This window comes from Pundamilia nyererei, unplaced genomic scaffold (assembly GCF_000239375.1).
Source record: "Pundamilia nyererei isolate P.nyererei 1_Seehausen unplaced genomic scaffold, PunNye1.0 scaffold00083, whole genome shotgun sequence".
NCBI lineage: Eukaryota > Metazoa > Chordata > Actinopteri > Cichliformes > Cichlidae > Pundamilia > Pundamilia nyererei.
This window is the reverse complement of record NW_005187484.1, coordinates 2206007-2227279: the sequence shown is the minus strand read 5'-3', so window position 1 is coordinate 2227279 and position 21273 is coordinate 2206007. Positions and strand designations below refer to the sequence as shown.

The window sequence follows — 21273 nt, the reverse complement described above, 5'->3', positions numbered from 1 at the left end:
GTGTGCGTGCGTGTGTGTGCGTGCATGCTTGTAGACGCAAGGCACAGAGAAGAGAGGCTGGCTGGTAAAAGCCTCCCTTGGCGGGTTACCATTAAAATTCATGATTGTTTTAAATATATGTAGACCCCTGCAGCACAGCCCTGGGGTTTCACTCTCCGCCCTCCCGATGGGTACGATGCACAGCGGCAGGCCCGAGAACTTCAACTAACACAGCAGAAGAGTGTGTGAGTGTGTGGATGGATGAGTATGCACATGTTGGTGTGTGTGCTGCACAAGCTGCTGGTGATGAAGCAGAGTCGTAGCTGGAGGCGCACCGATTATCAAGGAATACATTATGCTAATAAGGGCTAAGCTTGCATCATTGCTAAATGTTGTTTAAATGAAGTTTTTCCACAGACTGCTGACTAGTCTGTGAGTTGCCGCAGCTGTGCGCATGTGTGCGTGTGTGTGTGTGTGTGTGTGTAAAATAAGGAATAAAACACTACTTGAGGACATGTGTGGCTAATGTTTAAAAATGGGGTCCACTCAAAAGCATGTTTAGGGGATGAGTTTTATTTAAACATCCAGTTTGACTCCAGAAAAAAAAAGACAGTAAATCTTGCCTTTCAGCTCTGTTAGTTACACTGAGAGTCTGGAAATTGGCCTCCTGCAAGAAGGCATCAGCGGGTGAACAAACTCCCTTCACTGCTACAGACAGCATGGCTTTACACAAATAAACAGAGATGCTAAATATTTCCTGGCGATGCAATTAAACGTCTTTCTTGCTGACGCCTAATAAGCCAAATTACTGCAGGCACTGAGAATATAATTAGACGAACCACGTTAATCTTGGGTTCCCCTCGTCCTCGGTCTTGTTTTTTGTCACAGAGAGCGGTTCAGACACGGAATCTGTACTAGAACGCGGAATTTTATTGATTCCGCGTTCTAGATGCTGTGGAATCAACAAAAGTGTAAATGTGGCGTCTACGGTGCATTATTCTTGTACCACAAAAACACGAAAATGGAGACGGACGCTCCCGGACAGGATTCTTTCAGCTGGCTCTGGGGCTCAGATGTGATTGGAGAAGTGCTGCAGATAACAGATCTAATCAGCCAGAGAGAAAACACCTGTGTGTGTGATCAAAGTCCAGGTGTGACTAATGACATTAACACTGGCTGTGGTTCATTAAGGTATCCCACAAGCCTTTGCCAGTGAGACACAACGCACAGCACTGGGACCCCCTTGACACGCACCTGTGCTTTTTCCTGCAAAAACTGGTGAAAATACCGGTCTGGAAAAACATTGCTGCACATGCCCACTTGAGATTGGCCGTGGAATCTTCAACGCGAGGGTGAACAATCACGACTCGATACGACATGGCTTGTGTCGTAGCCAGTCGTGGTCTGGGATGCAAATGTCCAAAACTTTAGAAATGGAAAAATATATGCAATACGTCCCAGAAAATGAGTTTTAAGAATCATTTTAAGAATTCATACGTAATGTTGTGTTATATATGATATTATAAAAAGTTTGTATAGCCATCATAGCACCCGCGTTTTGTATAAAAAGACATACTACCAGTAATGAAAAGCATTCCCCTATGAAAGATTTAAAAAAACACAAAATTCAAACTATAAAAATTGGTTTAGCAGTATAACACAGAGACAAGTAAGAGACAAGTAAAGACTGAAACAGTGTACCTCAGTGGTTAAGAATAAAGTAAAGAACACCAAAGTGCTCACATGGTGGAGAGGTGGATAGCACCGTTGCCTCACAGCAACACGGTCTTGAGTTTGAACCCACCTTCAGTCTGGCCTTTTTGTGTGGAACTTGCATGTTCTCATTGTGTCAGCGTGGATTCTCTTTGATTTCCTCTCATAGTCCAAAGACATGCAGTATAAATGCTTGTCTATCTCAGCTGGGATGGGCTCCGTGACCCTGAATTGGATAAGTGGACAAAAATGGAAGGGCTATATTAACGTGTATTATAAAAAACTCTACATAATGTTTCTTTATAGCTGATTTAAAAGAAGGCAAAGGTCTGCAGGCAGGGCGTTTTACAACAAGTCTCCCAAACAGCAAACACTCTGTGTGTGTGTGTGAACAGTCAGATTTCTCCTGCAGAATCTCAGGCTGCTCACTGAGACAAGAGTTCCAATATGTTTCCTTGAGCCATGAGGGGCTTTAAATGTGAGACATAAAATTTTAAAATGCATTCTAAAACAAATGAGCAGCAAATGTAGAGCCGTTAAACGAGTGTAATACGTACACTTGTCTTTGTTCTTACAAGAAGTCTTGCTGCTGCATTTTGAAACATTTGAAATCTATTAATTGATTCTTGATTTACACCAGTTACAAGACCACTGCAGCATGAATGATCATTTCAGTATTGCTGAAACTCAGTGCTGATCAAACGGTAGTAGCAGGACTGAGAAACCTGCTTTGTATAGTTCTCAAAAGTGAGGCTGAATATCACATAGCACACCCAGATTACAGACGATTATTTTAGCATTAACTATCAAAAGACCAAAGAAAGGCTGAAGGATAGGATACAGTTTATCAGAACCAGTGATAACAATGACAGTTTTGACCATTTTGCAATATTAGTTCAACATTTTGTAAGAATATAGTAGTTTGTGGTGTCTGTGGACAATAAAATTGGAAAATGTAAAAGCTGGCAGAGCTGTTGTACATGTACATGTATTTACATAGGGGAATAAAAATGACTGAATCTGTGGGTCAGGTATTGAGTTTTATGATGTGACGTCATGAGCAGAAAGTTGTCCGTTATATTGGACGTGATACAATTGAAAAATGGGACGTAAAAATGTTTTCTCCCGCCTGGCTTGCAGTGTTGCCAACTCTAGCTGTGTGAAATCAAATTCGAAGAAGGTGCTACGCCAAAAACCTCTTCGTCATTGCTTTGGTTGCTACCAAATTGTTACAGTTGGCTGCAGTTTCTTACGTTTGTCTGCAAACACTTGCTAACTACTAGCCATATGGTGCAACTTTTATTCTGATGGTCAGACCGTCTCCATTTCTGGTCTGTGTTGCACTTCCCACAGTGTCAGCACAGCTTGGACAACTCACTTTCATTTAAAGTACAACCGCAGCAAAATGCTAAAAGCCAAAGCAATCCCAGTGAGGATTTTTCCAAACGATTAGAGAATACATGTTTTTCCTTAGTGATAGGTGGTTGCCATGGTGGTCACTTACTGGTCCGTAGGCTTGTGTGCCTGGCAATTTAGCAATCATTTTCCCAGCGACTGCCATCAACCTCCAGCGACCGGTAATGAAATATACATTTTTCCCTCACAACCACTGGTTAACAAATGGTCACGGACCAGTCTCTAGGCATGTGTGACTGGGCTCTTACACTGTCACTATGAATCTCAGGCATCCAGAATGGTGGTCACATGCCTGCAAAACCTCAAAAAGGAATGCTTATCAGGTTGTTAGTCTTATACTAATCACTGTAGCTATATCTGTGTGGGAGTCATCTTGACTTCTGATGTTTTTAAATGTCAGTAATTACTAGTAGTTATTATAGCATCGTTCCAACTATATGAGCTAGTTCTAGAGCTCTGCTACCCTGACTTTAATCTTTATGCTTCTCCGTAACAGCAGGAGCACTCTGAGTGATAGCGATGTGTATATGTTTATATACGAGCAGTCTGATAATAAAACACACACTATAAAGGTTTTCTTCTAGAAGACTCTGACTAACATAACAGGGCTAATAAGCTGCTTTACCACACAAAGCTATAATCAGATCATAAAGTTTAACAGCTATTACGTAGTAGGATGAAAATGGCATGTCATGTTTATATGAGGACTAAATGAGTGGTGTAGTAATCACTGCAAAATGCAAGCTGTAAACTGAAAGTCTGGTTGTTTGCCATGTGACCTCAACTTACCAATAATTTCAGTGTAGGAGCGCATGACATTTTTTACCCGTCAAAACAGTCTTGCAAAGAAAGTTTCATGAAGCCAGCTTTAAGCTAGTTGTAGCTTTGCTGTGTCGAGTGTCTTTTAAATCAGACAAGTGTCTCCAAGAGATTCCTGTTAGGTTTGAAGTTTGTGGGCTGACACGTTCATAACCAAGCCTACAATTTTTGCTTGGTACCTAGAGGAGTTTAAAAAACAAGGACATGGAACAGACAAAACAGCTGAGCTGTAGTTCAGAAGGTAGAGTAGGTCATCTACTCATTGGATGGCTGGTGTTTCGATCCCTGGCTGCTCCAGTCTGGATGCCTAATATCCTTGGGCAAGATACGCACCCCAAGTTGCTCTCGGGTACATCCATCGGAGTATGAATGTGTGTAAATGTTAGATAGAAAGCACATATTTATAGAAAAAAGTGAATGGGTGAATGAGTCATGTTGTAGGCATGTGTTTAATGTGTAATCTGTGGTCTTTCAGGTTTCCTCCAGCAACAGACACACTGGGCACTGGTCTCTTTGTTAGGTCTTCAACTGCTCATTTAGAGAAATATCTAATCAGCCTATCACACGGCAGCAACTACGTGCATGTAGACATGGTCAAGGACACCCTAGGTGACACTCCTTTTCTGCTAAAACAGGAACCAAAGACTACAGTTCACACGGACCAGAACTGGACAATAGAAGATTGGAAAAACGTTGCCTGGTCTGATGAGTCTCAATTTCTGCTGCAACATGAAGACTGTCTTCTTGCTGTGAGGCAACATGGTCAGAATTTGGTATAAACAATATGAAAGCTTGGAGCCATCCTGACTTGTATCAGCGGTTCAGGCTGGTGTGGGGGATATTCATACATTTTGAAGGGCGTTTAAATATCACAGCCTACCTGAATATTGCTGCTGACCACTTGGTCTGTGGTCACGGTGTAACTGTCTACTGATGGCTACTCCCTGCATGGTAATGTGCCATAAATAGACAATCCAGTCCATTCATGGTCAGGTTAAGATTTAATTCAATACTCTATATGGTCTTTTCTGCATTATATTTATGATTTGTTAATTTAAACATGTTTGTTTAAAGTTGACTCTTCTTACAGAAGAACACCTCTATTGACAAAATAAGAAATGTAAGGGGGCTTTGCTCATAACCTTTAGTTCCTGACTGATATTGACTGACCTCAGTTTTTCTCCTAGACTGCTTAATGGTCAGCCTGTGGCTATAAGTCTCTTTGTGAGCCATTGTGAGTTTCCAGCAGTAAATCCTTGTGTACAGTCTAGTTGATAACACGGGCGATTTCACAGACTCGGTTACACTGGGAGGCTGAAACATGGCCAGCTGCCACGACGTGTCCGCGAGTGCTGGAACAAACTCCCGTTTTGACTGATGCGGAAAGTATCGCTCTTCACATAATAAACAGAGATGATAATTGATTCCTCCAAATGCATTTAAATTTGTTTTGTGCTGACACCTAATAACTGCAATTACTCCAAGCATCTTGCAAATAAAAGTATCCAGTGCTAATCTTTGCAACAGCCCTTTTAAGCTCCCTTGTCATATTTCTTTATAATTAAGTTGGCGTGGCTCCAGTTGCTGTTTGCGTGTGTGTGTGTGTTTTGCAGGCCCACGCAGCAGCCGACTTCCCGCATCACTGAGTTTGTATCTCCCACTGCTCACAACAATGGCTTAGTGCCCAAGCTGCAAGCAGGCACGCAGACACATAACACCAGCCATAACCATAGGAAAGAAAGGGAAAGATTACACAATGCCCCGAAACCTGTTTTTGTCCCAAACTGTGGCCTCATGCCCCTGACTACAGAGGATTAGAGACTGCAGTCAGGTTTTTCTCTGCTGTTAGGCTAAGTTTAAGAGGGTTTTTTTCTCTTTTGTTTCAGTCTTTTGTGTCAAGAAAGTGAAAATGAATTTGCTCCATTTTTTAAATGATAGCGCTACATTCAAGCCTTTTGAAAATGTATCCGTGTGATTTTGACAATTCAGCTAATATATCAGCTAATAGGTGTGTTACGTGTTATATTTGTCATAAATTAAAGAAAAACTCACATATGAGTTTAATTTAGTTCATTTCTGGTTTCTTCTACGTCAACATCCACACACACACTGTTAATTAGCAGGATGTTTTCTTATTCTTATTCAGAATATGGCATAAAGCATGTGTGATTGCTCATAATTGATTTCAATTTTGAGCCAATTCACAACAACAATCACCAGTATGAGCTTTATACAGGTCTTTGAAAGGTGAAGACCTTGCAACGTTAGAGAAAGCCAACACATTTTTGTGGCACAACTTCACCTACTTCCAAGGTGCATGGAGAAGACAAAGATCTGATGATGTGAAGATTACTGCAACAGTTAAAGTATTAGGGAACAACTTTAGTGGGCGACCATATCCGTTAATGCCAGAATCTCAGGTTAAACCTCACAAAATTTCAAGAACCACCAAACAGCTAAAACAGTAAATGAGAGCAGGTACACCGATTCTGCACAGAGATAAAAACAAAGCACCCGCCGACGGATCAGAATCAGTGAGATGTCGCCTTTCTCACCGACAGCATGGACACGGTCGGGGCTGAAAGCCGACAGCTCGCTGATTCTGATGTTTTGGCGGGTCCACGCTTTGTGTTTACGTCTTTTTTGCGCTGATTCTAAAGCTGTTAGTTTTATCTCTCTCCAAACATTGTTGACCGAACCAGCAGCAAAAGAAGATCCAAACTACGCTTCACAAAAACATCGTCATGAATTCCCTCTGACTTTTGCTGTTTTGCTTCCACCACACTTCATGCACAGCTCTCTCTCTCTCTCTCTCTCTTCAACAACAGTTTCCCGTCTAAAAATCTGTTTTCTGCATTATTCGCTTGCTTGTTACGCACAAGTCTACCGTTGTTTACAGCGCTGTCAGCCGCTGTTTTTTTCCCTTTTACTTACTTCCGAAAAGAAAGCCTCATTTCTGCCGCTTAGCTGTGTCTGTAATAAAACCGCTGTAACTTCAGAGGTAATGTTCATATGTTGATTAATGGTTTTCTTTCGTTTTTGATGTACTGCAGAATATTTTTCTAAAATCCCGGGCCAGGAAAATCACCTTCATGTTTTTCTGTGTTTTATCTTCAGCTACTTTGACACAAAGGCCTCTGCTGTGATGCTCACACCTTTGATAAAGTCTTGCGAGTGTCAGCTTTCTTTTTATAGATACAAAAATATGTAAATGTACTGATCTGAATTATAATATTTCTGACTGTCTGGGGCAAAATATATGCATGTATATATATTAGGGGTGCAACGATACACAAAATTCACTGTTCGGTTCGATACTTTGGTGTCACGGTTCGATATTTTTTCGATACAAAAAATGTTCATGCCTTTTTAATTTGTCATTTATTAAAATTATAAATATATATTTTAACTCAAAGGTACAGTTTTTAAATTAAATGTTGCTGAAACAACAAAATAATTAAAAAATAAAATAAATCTATCTGATCGAGGAATCACTCATCTTTGGAAAAGAGAGTTTATTACAGAGAAATGTCTCTTTCCAAAATAAAAGCTATACTATACGCTTCTTCTGGGCTGTATTCTCAGCAGCATATTAAACATATCAGGTCCCCATAAGGAGAATCCTGTGCTAACGGCTGTCTAAATGACTCAGGTAAAGTTTGTAGCATGCGTGCTTGTTGTTTTTGTCTGCTTCCACTTGTCTTTGCACTAGGATGATGTCGGCGTAAATGTGCAGTCATATTCATTTTGTTCCCACTAGTGCTGTTAGAGTTAATCTCGTTGAAATGACGTTAACGCCATAACACAGCAAATGTAATTGAGCATTGCGTGGAACATCCAACATACTGTTTTACTTTAGTCCATGACGCGCTTACCTTCAGGGTCATACTTCACATGAAAACCAAAATAGTTCCAAAGGCCAGATCTGAATGAGGGTGGGGGAGGTTTAATTTCGGGTAGGGTTGAGGCAGTTGCCATGTTGCAACGAGCTTGGCTTCTGTCTCGCTAGCTTGCCCCCCCCACACACACACAAGAGCACACTGCGCTCAGTGGATCTGCACTCGACAGTGCAGCCTAGGCGGAGTAGTCGAACGCAGATCCACTGAGCGCTCAACACAGACAGCATCGTCAGAAGAAAAGTTGATCAAATAAATTTAAAACTTTGTATTGTTCGATACATATGCGTACCGAACCGAAAGCACTGTATCGAACGGTTCAATATCGATACATGTATTGTTGCACCCCTAATATATATATATATATATACATATATGTGTGTGTGTGTGTGTGTGTGTGTGTGTGTGTGTGTGTAAAATGTGGCTCTTCATGAAATAAGTTAAAGATATAATTTAATTAGCAGTTCTGAAAAGTCATAAAATAGAATTGCTCGGCTTAATAAGCAACTTAAAGGAGTGTGTTAAACAGTACGATGGTTACACAACTACCATACTCATACCTACTACATTTTTCTTAAGAATGACAACTTTACATTTATGTATCTTCATCTCAGAGTGTAAATAATTATTTATTTTGATACATTTGTTTAACCAGTTGGTCCTGATATGATGTTTACAACAGCATGTAAGTGCGGTATTTAATTAGCCATTTCGTGTTCATTAAAAGCTACTTGTAAAGCCAGGCTGATTAATCAAGTTGACATGACGGGCCTATCGTGCACACAGTAAAACCCCTTAAAGGGCATTTTCTGCATCAACATCAACAACATCACTAATACCTGACTTGTGTTATTGTTCTAGCAAATACTTTAAAGAAAACGTTTCACTTTTCTTTGGCAAATCTACCGTCTCCTTTCAGCTTTTCTAATGCTAATCACAAACAATTCTAACCTAGCTGTAGGTGACCCAACATATACAGATTCATCAAGTACATTCAAGCATTGCAGAATCATTTACATGAGAATGTAGCTGAGAAAATAGAGGCTGCATAACAGCTGAAATCGTATAGCCCAGACTTCCAATCTAGGAAAAAAAAAAGTTATGAATTCTCATAGCCCGTTACAGAGCCGCAGCAGGGAGACAAGGCAATGATGTCCCTCCCACTGACAGATGTTTGTGTGCTTGAAAGGCCTTCGGTGAAATGTAAAAACAAAAATCTGGCTTGTTTGCTCGGCTTTCAGTGCTTCTACTACCTCTCCTTCCCCCGCAATGCTCAGTCCTCCGCCTCGACACAGCCTCAGCCCGTCCTAGCCTTTTCTCAGTTTAATAACTCATGCGTTCCGTGTGATCTGCAAACTGCGCTGTGTTTATCAAATAATGCAATAGAAGGGCTGCACGTCAGATGCCTGCCCTCATTTGTGTGAACATGTGTGGGTGAATATGGCAGATCTGTGTGTGTGCTGGGTTATTCTCTCTCTCTCTCTCTCTCTGCATGACTGTATTGTGAGCTCTCAGCTATCGAGCTCGAATCCAAGCCTGTGCATTGAATGTTGCCAGTGGACGCTGGGCATTTAAAGGCATGCTATCACACGCAGACAGGCAGCCATGCACGAGTGAAAACGCAGCAGGTCTGTGTCTGCTGCCTAAGCACTGACAGGATGGAGCGGTTTGCCTCTTTAATAACTGCACGCACTGTGGTCTGGGTTTGAACCACACAGCTGTGGTTTGAGCACAGCTGAGAGGGCTTGATGCCATCGACAAGCTTTATTAGTTGCTATAAAGTTCCACAGTTTTACATTGTGATGCTGCATAGGTGTATTTCAGTTTGTCTGAGGGCCAAAATGTTTATAAAATAAGTTTTAAGCACTTTCCTGTCACACTTTGGTGCTGTGTATCAGCTAGATAGTCCTTATAGAGCAGAGGTCCTCAACCTGCGGGCTACGGACCTGTACCGGTCCGTGAGTCGTTTGGTACCGGGCCACAAGAGTTGAGGTTCGGGTGTGAAATTGATGGTTCTCAGGGTTTTTTATCAGTTTTCAACGTTATTTTTTATCGTTTTTATCGTTAGCTCGGTTCCCCTGGGTCTTTTCCCGTGTTTTATGAATAAATGTTCTTTTTTTTGGTATAGGTACTGGTTTTATTTTATTGTATTTATCTGCGACACCTTAAAGGCCAGTCCATGAAAATACTGTCGGACATCAACCGGTCCTTGGTGCAAAAAAGGTTGGGGACCGCTGTTATAGAGTATGTGGCTTACTCTCAGTGACCTACTCCTTAGGATTTAAACATCTTGACTGAAATAAGGACAAGTGTCAACATTTAAAAAGGGCAAAATACTGTCACACGCTGCTGATAGGTAACTTTAACATCTACAGAAGACTGTGGTCAGTGGTTCCTATGCAGCACTTTTCTGCTCTGCTACTTTAAAGCACGAATAATTCCCACACATTCATACAAGCACATCTTTCTGTTTAACACTCACAATCATTCACACTCTGATGAACACATCAGGAGCAACTCCAGGTTCAGTATCTTGCTCAAAGTCTCTCTGGCATGTAGACTGGAGCAGCCAGGGATCGAACCACCAACTTTCTAATTAGTAGATGACCTGCGCTACCCCCAGAAAAATTACCCCCCAGTGTCACAGTAGCATTATTATCATGGTATGTGTCCACACGATCTGTCATTTCTACATTTCCATGGACCGTTTGTCAAATCAGCCATTCGTTGGATTCTGGTATAGTTGTACTACCTGCTCCTCATTAGCATAACGATGATGTCTAGGTTACTTTGTGCAAATCGGGGCATCTGGCATGATGTATGACGCTCTGGAAACTTCTGAAAATCGATTAAAATGATCTGCGTTTAGCTCAAATGAGAGAAGATTGAGCAAATGCTTCAAAAATACATGTCACTGGACTATCTTTGATCCCAAAGAAAGCTTGTGTTTGAGCCCTCAGTGTACAGTGCACACTTGTGTGAGGCTGGAGGAGCGGGACAGCCCCCATTAGTCATCATCACCGTCATCATCATCACTGTCCGGTGTCTCATCCAGCCAGCATCAAGTTTGTATTTACAGGAAAATACGGATAATTTTGTTTGAACGTTTGACATGTTTTTTTGTTTTCTTAACCAGAATGTCTCGTCGTTGTGGAGGAATTACATTAAATGACATTAAATTGCGTGGATGGATTGATTGGATTGAAGATAATTGCTCCTTTTAAATAGCAAATTTTAGTCACAGTTGTTAAATATTCAGAAGTGTGATCAAAGGTTTGTGTGGGCTGCAGAACACACATTTACATTTATTATAGCACGAGTATAGCTCCGTATTTCCTGCATTATTTGTGTATTTTTGTACTATTTTCTTATGTTCCAATAAATGCTTATGTACTCTGCCATCAGAGGCCTCAAGATACTTTCCCATACATTACATGAAACAGAAATTAAAACAGAGCTTTAAAAAGTTCACCAGCAGTTATCCCATACCTGCAAATCTCTGTAACCATGCTCACCACATGGAGTCTTCACTCTGACTTCATCAGCTGTGTGGAGTGTCCAAAACTTCAAAATCTGATCTGTATCATATAGCGGTCTCTCCACAAAATCTGCGTAACCAAACAGCATCTTCACACTACAGCTAAACGGAGCAATGCAGTAAAACACCACACTAATTCCAGCTTGGGTTCGCACAGTCTCTCTCACTCTTCTGCCTCTCTGCGTCCAGGTGTTTTGGTGAGGACACGTGTATTACCATCCCAGATATTGATGCAGTGGTGATGGTGCTTCAGCCCAGTGAACCCAGGATCACAATCAGCGGAGTGGAGAGACTGAGCCATCCAGCCTCCGACTTCAGAGCATCAGGAGGGATTGTTCTGTTCCAGGACCTCCACATCATCAGCACAGTCACCCGGGCAGACACCGCTGCACATCACACAGGTAAGACACTTATGCCAGTATGGCAAGTGTGGAAAACAATTGACCACGGGCAGCAGCGGGTGGAGAGCCAAAAAGGGGTTACCCGTAAGGCTGAAATCAGGAGGTGGAGGTGGACTAGATCATTTCACACTCGGGGAAGAGGAAAGGAAAACTCTAATTTAGTATCCTGATTGTTTTCTTGCATGTGTGGGCTCATATTAGCATTTTTTAAAGCTACATGTCGCTTTCTGATCATTTTAAATAATGCTCTCAACAATAAGTTTACACACCAGAAAGTGCAACTTTGCGTACACTTCACAAAGTGGGATATGCACTCCTTCCCACAGGTAGAAATCTGTCTCAGCTAAATATTTTAGCTTTTTTTTCATATTCATATGTTCACTCATTCATGAAGTTCCATAGCCTATTCAGCGCCAACTGTCTTGCAAAACAAACCTTCAGAGAAAGCTGAAACATTTCACGATGCCTCGTGAGATTTTGAACAAGTAGCAACGAGTTCTTCTTTCATCTAGTACATCTGTGCACAATACAAACTCGAGGAAACTAAAGATGGGCTTTTGCTCCCACACTGACAAGTTCTCTAACGTGTACAGGATGCAATAAAACTTCAATAAAACTGCTGCTTTAACTCCATACGACTGACAACATCGCCAAAAAATGTGAATAAAGGTTTATATAAACCTACACATGCATTATGTGACTGTAGCAGAGGTTGAAGTAGTATTCCCGCTGTCTATTCGCAAACTGTTAACTCTTTTGGAAGTCCTGCAAATAAATATAAACATCTGCAAGCCACTTAGCAACCCATCTCCAATTTTCATGGAGTCATACCTGTTGTCAACTGCACCTGGTATGTTCTGTGCTGGGGTTTGCTACTACTCCAATTTTTCATGTATGCACACTGGAAGGTGTGAAGGTCCCAAAACAAAGTCAGAAATGGATCAATCAAAACTGGGCACTGGTGTGCAGATCCCTGATCTACAATGAAAGACCTTCAACAACACCTCCCTCACCTAAGCTTGCAGTTTAGAACTGGTACCAAATTGACCAATCCACTGCAGTAGCAATGAATGATTCTTTGCTGGTTTGTTCCTTTGTAACATGATGACGTCAAGCTTGTGGCAGTGTAGCTCTGAGTCACTTATAAGCCCTTTACTTGTCTGTTTCTACGCTGACTCAGAGATAATAAAACATAGTAAAATAGTAGAATTGTAAATCAATTTAAAAAACTGATTTTTTAAGTAGACCACGGCATTCGTGGTGTATGTGGGCCGGGTCCTTTGAAAACCGAGAAGGCCGGAAGTGCGAGGCTGTTTAATGCGACGGTCTAGCCTTCAGATTTGCATCACCAGCTGTCTCGGTGGACTTTAATAAACTCAGCCGTCTGCTCCTTGCTCCCTAAACTATAACAGCACACTGAAGTAAATTCTCTACCATCTCACACTTCTGTTTAATCAGTTTTCTCCTTGATGTTCATTCAGCTGTGTGAAAACTATAACTTTAATCTCAGCAAAACCGATTTATTGAGGAACAAATAAAACACTGAAAAAAGTCAAACAATAACATTTTTAAGTTATCCAGGTGACTTATATATCATGTTTAACCTGAGTAGCAAAAGACCACAGGGAGTTTGAAAACGATGTGCCGGGAGTTCGCTGTTCTCACCGGCTCTAGTGAGCCTTGAAACCCCGGCTAGCTATTGAGCTGCTGGGTAACAGATGTCTCCAAAAATGTCGGAGCACTTTCGCAAATATGTGATGTCTTGATAAATCAAGCAGATATTTGAAGTTTACACAGCTGCATTCTCGCCTGAGAATATCTTAAAAGTTTATTTTGTGACCCAGAAAGAGTAATATGGTTAAGATCAAAACTAAGTAACTGCCGCCATTGTTGGGAACTGGAATTGGCTGGGCCACGCTATGAATTCTGGGATAGGTTGGGCCACGAAGGATAAACCCGACATGTCCTTCAAATTCAGGAAAATGAGGGACACATTTGTCAGAGAAGCCTTTGAATTGGGGCAGCCTTCATCGCCTGGCTGTGACATAATCAGCCTTCAAATGCGGCCTCCAAAGGATGCGGCCTAGGAATTGGGACACAGCTTATATATCTACATGTACCCTGCCTCCTACTTAACAGGTGGGCCAGCTTTAATGAATCTTAGTGACTAATAACATCCATTTCTTTTTTTAAAGGATTTATTATAAATCCGAGTTCTTTTGATTTTTGTATATATCTTGTTTCATTTCATCATCCTTCTGTGAATGCGATGTTACGTTCTCCGTTTGTGTTTCACGCGTCACGTTCATCGTACATCACTCATACGTAACTTCATGATCACCAGCATCCCAGACTGAATTTTGTTTGACTCACCGCTAAATACGAAATGAAGTTAAAAATGGTCCTTAAATTCCTTAAATTTTTACAGATTCCTAGCAGACAGCAGTTTGGTTTGGTAAAGCTGAAGACGTTTTTGACGACCATTCGGACTGCATGGATCCTCCAACAAACACTGCTAAACTGCATCTAAAAATTCATTTTTCATGTTTTGCAGTAGATTATGATTAGAAACACTTTTTAGACTTTTTAGAAACAAACGAGAGAAAAAAGAAAAAGTACCGTACCAAAAACAAATCAAATTTAACATTGTAAAACTTCTTGCTAGACCGTAACACTCCCTCAAAGCCTTTTCCAACTAAGGGTCTAAGTGACAGCCTTTTCAAATCACCTTGCCAATATGTTGAGTCAAATGCCCGCACAGTCCTTCCCTGTTCACACGGGGTTTGTAGGTATACCCTTTACTATCTTAGCCTATGCAAACGCCCTCCTGCTGAGTAAGCCCTATACCTACCAGAGGACTGATTCGCTAGGTTACGCTGCCTTGCCCGACCGCAAATGAGTATGACATTTAAATCCCGAAGGCTTTGGTCTCATCCAACGATCTGGCCACCGAGGCAGGAACCGTCTGGCTCGGCCCCAGGCCCTGCCGTTGGCAGCCAATTAGGAGCAGATAAGCAGAGCGAGAGGAAGGTTTTAGCCCACCATTGTGCGTAATTCGGCACAGGAAGACGAGTAGAAAGCGGTGTCCCTTTCAGGAGTTTTTGGAGCTCTTTCTGCTGGTGAAGGAGATATTCTGGCTGGGGGTGAAGAGATTAGCTGGAAGCCACAGAAAGACATGGAAGAGGGAAAAAAGGAGGATAGATGGGAAGATGTGAGGGAGAGGGCGTCACGATGAAGTTCTATAATGAGCAGATTTTGTATTCTCTCAAGGCTTAAAGGATTCAAGATAAATCACATATTTCTTTTTCGGGGCATGCAATAGGTTTCTTTTGGACCCTGCTAATCACCCCCTCGCCCTCTTCCTTGCTTTGTCTTTCTGTCATTCATTTGTCTTTTTATTAAGCCTGCTCAGCACTGCCTCGTTTCTCTCTCTCATATTTCCGTATCTTTTCCGGGCTTATTCTGATTCTTTTATTTAAAGGCAAGGTCATCACTTCTTTCTTTAACTTTTTTTTGACCCATCTGCTTTAACGGTCATCGTTTTTTCTCTTCTTTTCTGCTTCGATCCAGAGTTTTCTTTAGTTTTAATTTCTTTACTCATTCAGCACTCTTTATCTTCTTTCTATTTTTTGCATTCTCTCTACCTTCTGCTCTTGTTTTTCATCTCAGCCCAGACTAGCTCTAAGGTTAGAATTGACTGCATCACCACACTGTTCAAAATGAGTGTGTGTACTCATATATTACTCTCTAATTTCCAGTCAATTCAGTAACCACAGACTGCATATAAAAGCCAGACATATCCACCTTGACATGATGGGTTTGTTTGGGAAGTCATTCATAATAATTTTCAGTTTGGCATTATCATTTAGTTTTTAGTGAAACCTGGTGCCAGCCTGTTAACTCAGTTAGTAAACTGCATCAATAATTCATTGGGATTTAAAATAAGACACAACAAAAGGTAATCAGCATTTTATTTCAGGGGCAGGGTCTTGGATGGACCCACCTTTGGATTCAGCTACAGATTCCCATAAAAGGAGATCTCAACCTGAAACAATAGGCTAAAATAGGGTTAAATACTTCTATCGTGAACTACAGAGCACTTTGAGGGAAAGAAAATGTAATTCATACACAAAAAGCATACATACCTTTACTTCTAGGACCCAAATTTTTTTCCCCCGTTTTGCTCACTTTCCTACCTTTTCTCTGCTGCGTCAGTCTCCCCACAAACACAGACACACAACATACAGTGTCTGTCCTTCTCAACTGGGGAGCTGTTAAAAGGGGCATAGCTGGTTTCCTCCCTTGGGAATCTACAGCGAGGGAGAAAGCTGGGTAGCAGCTGAGAGGTGGAGGCTAGTGCTTAGCAGACTGTCAAAGAGCCCCAGCAGCCACCCAGAAATGCTGTGATGGGAGCTGTCTGCAGGAACACGGTACCACAGCAGCTCACAGCGCTGACTGCATTCAGAGAGTTCATGGGTAATTGGAGCCTGGGAGTGGGAGTAGGAGTAGGTGTTGTGTCCTGTGCTGTTCGAATTATGGTTCTTCAAAGCGTGCACCGTTTTCTTCCACACACATTTTTTGGCATGGCAGCAGCAATTAGACTGCTGAAATGTGACAATTAACGGTGCATTCATTCACGCTGGCCGTGTTTGGCACGGCGTATTTGATTATTAGTTTGGATCATTCTGTGAGATTAGAACAAAGGAAGCTGAGCTAAAGTAACCAGCTGAGAAGCAGGAATGGAAAAGAGCTGCAGTGGAGCTCATTAGCAGTAACAGCATATTCGGAACTAAAAATAGAAATTGACCTCAAACACTAAGTTATAATACCAACGCTATCTTCGGCTGGTAAAACACAGGATGGAGTGAGCTGAAAGCAAACTGATGCTGATCTTCTCTTGTTGCCCTCTGGGATGAGCATCAGAGGGGGCAAATTATAGCAAATTGCATGTGTGTGTGTGTCTATGTGTGTAGCACATCGACCTGGAGTGATGGAGGAGATCATTCATAACTTAGACTACTGTGATGTCCTGGTGCTGGGGGAGGAGCTGAGCCCAGAGCACGAATCTCTCCAACTGCAACGAAGCGCTCTGCTTGGAAAACACCTTGATGCAACCAACTCCACCTCTGGCATGTCCATATACGGTAGGTTACTGATGCCTTTTTAGCTGGCTCCTATCTACCACTACTACATATACTAGCTGGACAAACCTGTGCTGTCTCTCTCTCCTTCCACAGGCGTGGACTCCATGTCCAACTATGAGCAGGTGATCCGAGAGGTGCGCTACTACAACTGGCGTCCCGGGCAGCTAACAGAGAGGCGTTTTCGCCTCACCTGTTCAGAGCTCAACGGACGCTACACCAGCAATGAGTTCAGCCTTGAGGTCAGTGTGAATCACAGATAGGATCCTCTTCATACTTATTTTTGGCATCTGTCAAAGTAATCCATATTTAATAAAGAAAAGATTTTAATAAGATGTATTTATATCATATTTGGCCTTTCAGTTCATCCTCTGTCTGATTCAAGCAGTTCTTCTTCTCTCCCTTTAAGATACTGTAGCTTTCTCCTGATTGGCTGCCACTTGCAAACAGAAGGTTTAAAACAGCAGGAGTTGGGTGCCTGAGATAGCCATGTTAATTGTATCCATTACATGGTTTAGATCCATTACATGGTCTCTCTTGGAAATGAGATTTTTTTAATCTCAATTAGATTTTTGCCTGGATAAATAAAGGCCTAATTAAAAAAATAAATCCCCACTTTTGTCACTTCACAGATCTGAGAGTTGAAAGGTACTCTTCAAAAGCGAGGACTAAAGGATTACTTGTAGACATTACATTCACGTCATTATGTGGAAGTATGAACGTCTAACGAGAGTAGCCATCATTAAAAGTATACATAGAAAATAAGGAAAACCATAATGGATTATTTTAAAATTTGTGTAGTGAATTCACCTGTTGACCATTCTAGAAAAAAACCTTACGTTAGCATTGTTACTGTCCACTAATGTAGAGATTCCCAAAATATGGACCAGGGAATCTCTGCTTTAGTCAAGGTACTGCAGGTGGGTCACAGCGATGACATAAATTCAGTTTGAAATTACGAGTATGTAGAATTACATATTTATTTATAAACTTTTATTTATTTATATAAAAAGTTAAAACTGGAGTTCATTAATAGGAGGTGGTTAGTTTGTGAATTTACTGCTCTTGTACTGAAGTTTGTGTCCCATCAGCCTTGTATGTGACTGGAAAGCATTAGCAGCTTATAGCCAACAGCCTGTGCTGTTTATGTATTTTGAATAAAATGGAAATGCATCGCTTTCTTGTGTATTTTAATTAGAATGAAGGTCGGGTAGGCCCCATGAGATTTTCCGTTTTTTAAGTGTGTCGTGGCTCTCTGGGACTTTGGGAATGTGTTGAGTATAGCTGAAACTATCTGTTTAGATGGAAATTGAATCTCCAGTTAGTTTGATAATCACCTGAGAATTTTGTTATACATTATAATCCCCTTTCATATAAACCCTCCATGTTTCCTCTCCATGTGGTGGTCAAGGCTCTATTGATCATGGTAGCTGCATCAACATACTATTTTCTGCCACACATTTACGCCTACAATGAAGGGAGAAACTATAAAGTTTGGGTGACCAGTGTAGCCACGTTTGCCATTTTTTAATCGGAATATTGAAGGTTGAAATAAACTAGAATTATCTTTTAAAGCAATATGCCAAACATTAACCCTTTAAAGCCGGTCAGAGCGGGCACGCTCCATTTTGCGTAACTATTTTTAAATCCCGGTAGCACTGCAACCACGTAAGCTAGCGCAATAATTTTTTTTGCATATGAAACCGGAGGAGTTGTACTTACATCTTATGCCATCAGCTTGTCCTAGGTCACAGTTTCCTTCCACATATAGCTTTGCAAAAACTGCATAAAAAGCACTTGCAGCAACAAAAACATAATATTCCAGAAACACGCTTTGCCGATCCGATCAGCTGTTTGTAACACTTCCTACGTCCATCAGCGTGAACTGTCACATGACCGCATGACCTGCCCTAAACCGGAAGTGACGTCATTTTGCGGAAATGTAGTTTTTTACCATCGTGGCCTTATGAGCCTATACTTGTGTTTTTAAAAGTTATGTTTGACTTTATGACTTTCTGTGTCGTTTCTGGGATGCTGAGGACTCATATTGCACTGCTGGAAATATTTTTATTTTGATGCATATGCTGTTATTTTGCAAATTTGCACTATAATATATTTTTTCGTTTTTCCTGCAGTTTATGAAAATTGGTGTATCTCAAAAATAAAACTATGAAGACACTTAAAATAAATTTCCTTTGGTGGGAAACTAGTTTGTGCAACTTTTTTGTATTTACAGTTTTGAGGGATAAGCCTCTTAAATTTCTCTAACTAGAAATATATGTTTAAAAATCAAAAACGATTTTCAATTTTTTTGTAGTTTATTGCACTTTTTTGCAATTTATGTAATTACTATGCACTTAATGCATACATATTATTAAAATTTGGGCTATAATGGTTGTATTGATGTATAGCAACTTGAAATGCTCCAAAAAATGGCTCCACAGCATGTAAAAATATACTATAAGCTCTGGCGGACTCCAGATGTAAGGACTTTCTTCTGTTCTTCATCAAATGACAGTTTAATTTGTTTTTACACAACTGTGTGAAAATTTGCATTCAGTTTTTATGATGTAAAGACAATGACTTGTTCATTAATCAAAAGCAAACTGTATGATTGTTAAAATTAATATTTTAAGTGTATGAAAATTTGTTTTTAATGGGCTGGACTATAATTATTCAGGTTAATGCATTTATACCCGGTGCTTTTAATTTTACTCAGCCCGCCCACTCCCAGACAAGCTTCAAGTATTTCTAAAAGGCAATGTAAGAAGATGTAACTGACAAGCAGCTTGAATAAAACAGATGTACATTATGCTCAAAAATCATTAATATCACTAAGTGCCACTAGAGATCGTGTTGCTTTTTACTACCAAGTGAAGCAAAGTGCTTGAACTGGCAAAGTGACTGAGCTGACTCAGCTGAGGTCTCCACTTTAACTTTCAGGGCGAATTTAAAAAAGAACCTCAACAAGCCTTCCAGCTGTGCCACTTCAGCCTCTTAGTAGCAAAATACCCTCTAAAATACCCAGGCTGTAAAAGAGTTAAACATGTCTAAAGAGGCCTCAGTGCAACTTTGAACACCAAAGTCAGAGTAGGCCTCACATTAACACACACACACACACCCGCACACACACACACACACACCTGTTCTTTGTGCATCTGTCCCTACTCTGAGAAAGGTTTGACTTATTGATCCATCCCTGGTGTTCACACTCAAGTATTGATTTGGTTCTGTCTCCTAAAATATCCGAGCATAAATTTGCTTCCACATTTATTCCATTTTCATTTTCATTTGTCACTGATTATAATATCAGTTGTTAGAGTTGAGGCTTTTTTGGTTGTGCAGGTAAACATTGAATCTTGTAAAATGTTTATTTTGATGGCCATACTTTCTAAAATCCTCACTCCTGCTTCATGTGTCCTCAACCAAGGTGAGCATCCTGCACAGTGGAGAAGCACGGGAACACGTCAATCACGTGGTAGCTCCACCTCCGTACGTGCAGGTGGTCCACCATCCGTCCATGATCCAGGATCTGTACCCCATCCACAGCTCGGGTAAGAAAAAAGCAACTGGGGTGGATTGTTTACATTTTTTTAATGTCACCTTCAGCCAGGATAGATTATGATTATTAATACATTATTGTTGCGATAGACAGGAAGACAGGTTTTATTTTTAATATAAACCAGAGTTATGGTGTCATTAGCATCAGAAACAACCTGTTAAAGCAATTCTAGGCCAGTGAAAAACCTGAAATGGATTAAGGTAAAAAGCAAAAGGTCCAAAGTGAAAGAAACATTTTAGGTCACCAAAAACTGAAACATCTTATTTTATTACATGAAATCTCTGCCTGCCCATGAACTCCTCCTAGATCATCAGGAGTTGAGCAACCATACTTGGCACCTGTTGGGTTTTAACTATGTCAGATGTTAGAAAAACATCAGGTTGCCTAGCAACCACCTACCATTTATGTACCTATAGCAACTTATAAAACACCATTTTGATTTCATAACAGTAACATCTAATTTGTATATAACACATCTGAATTATGCATGTTATATATTAATCCTATCATGTTGCCGGGCAACCACCGTCCAAATGACCTGTTTTTACCTTTTATACACCTGTAAGGCCTCATGAAAGCATCCTGTCATTTCGATTTCATGACAGTACCATCTCATTTATATCCACAAAAGCTGCCACCAACTAGCACCAGGCTAACATGACCCATATAAACATTTCCAACCCATATTCTGCTTTTCTTAATGTGATCAAGTATATTGATAAGTATATGTCTGTGAAGGTTCTCAGTCATCTAGGTCATCGTAGTCAAAGGAGCTTGCAAAGAAAAGCGTCTGGACTTCTTTAAGTTA

The 21273-nt window shown here is 40.8% G+C and overlaps 1 protein-coding gene across 1 annotated transcript in view; it reads left to right on the top strand.

The window, feature by feature from the left end:
• Positions 1-21273, top strand: part of LOC102214346 (calsyntenin-2) — a 326636-nt gene that overhangs the window by 296192 nt on the left and 9171 nt on the right. The window contains exons 12-15 of the mRNA XM_013912186.1: positions 11551-11762; positions 16736-16906; positions 17000-17145; positions 20334-20457. Of these exons, the coding sequence (XP_013767640.1) occupies positions 11551-11762; positions 16736-16906; positions 17000-17145; positions 20334-20457 (653 nt within the window). The remainder of the gene's footprint in view (positions 1-11550; positions 11763-16735; positions 16907-16999; positions 17146-20333; positions 20458-21273) is intronic.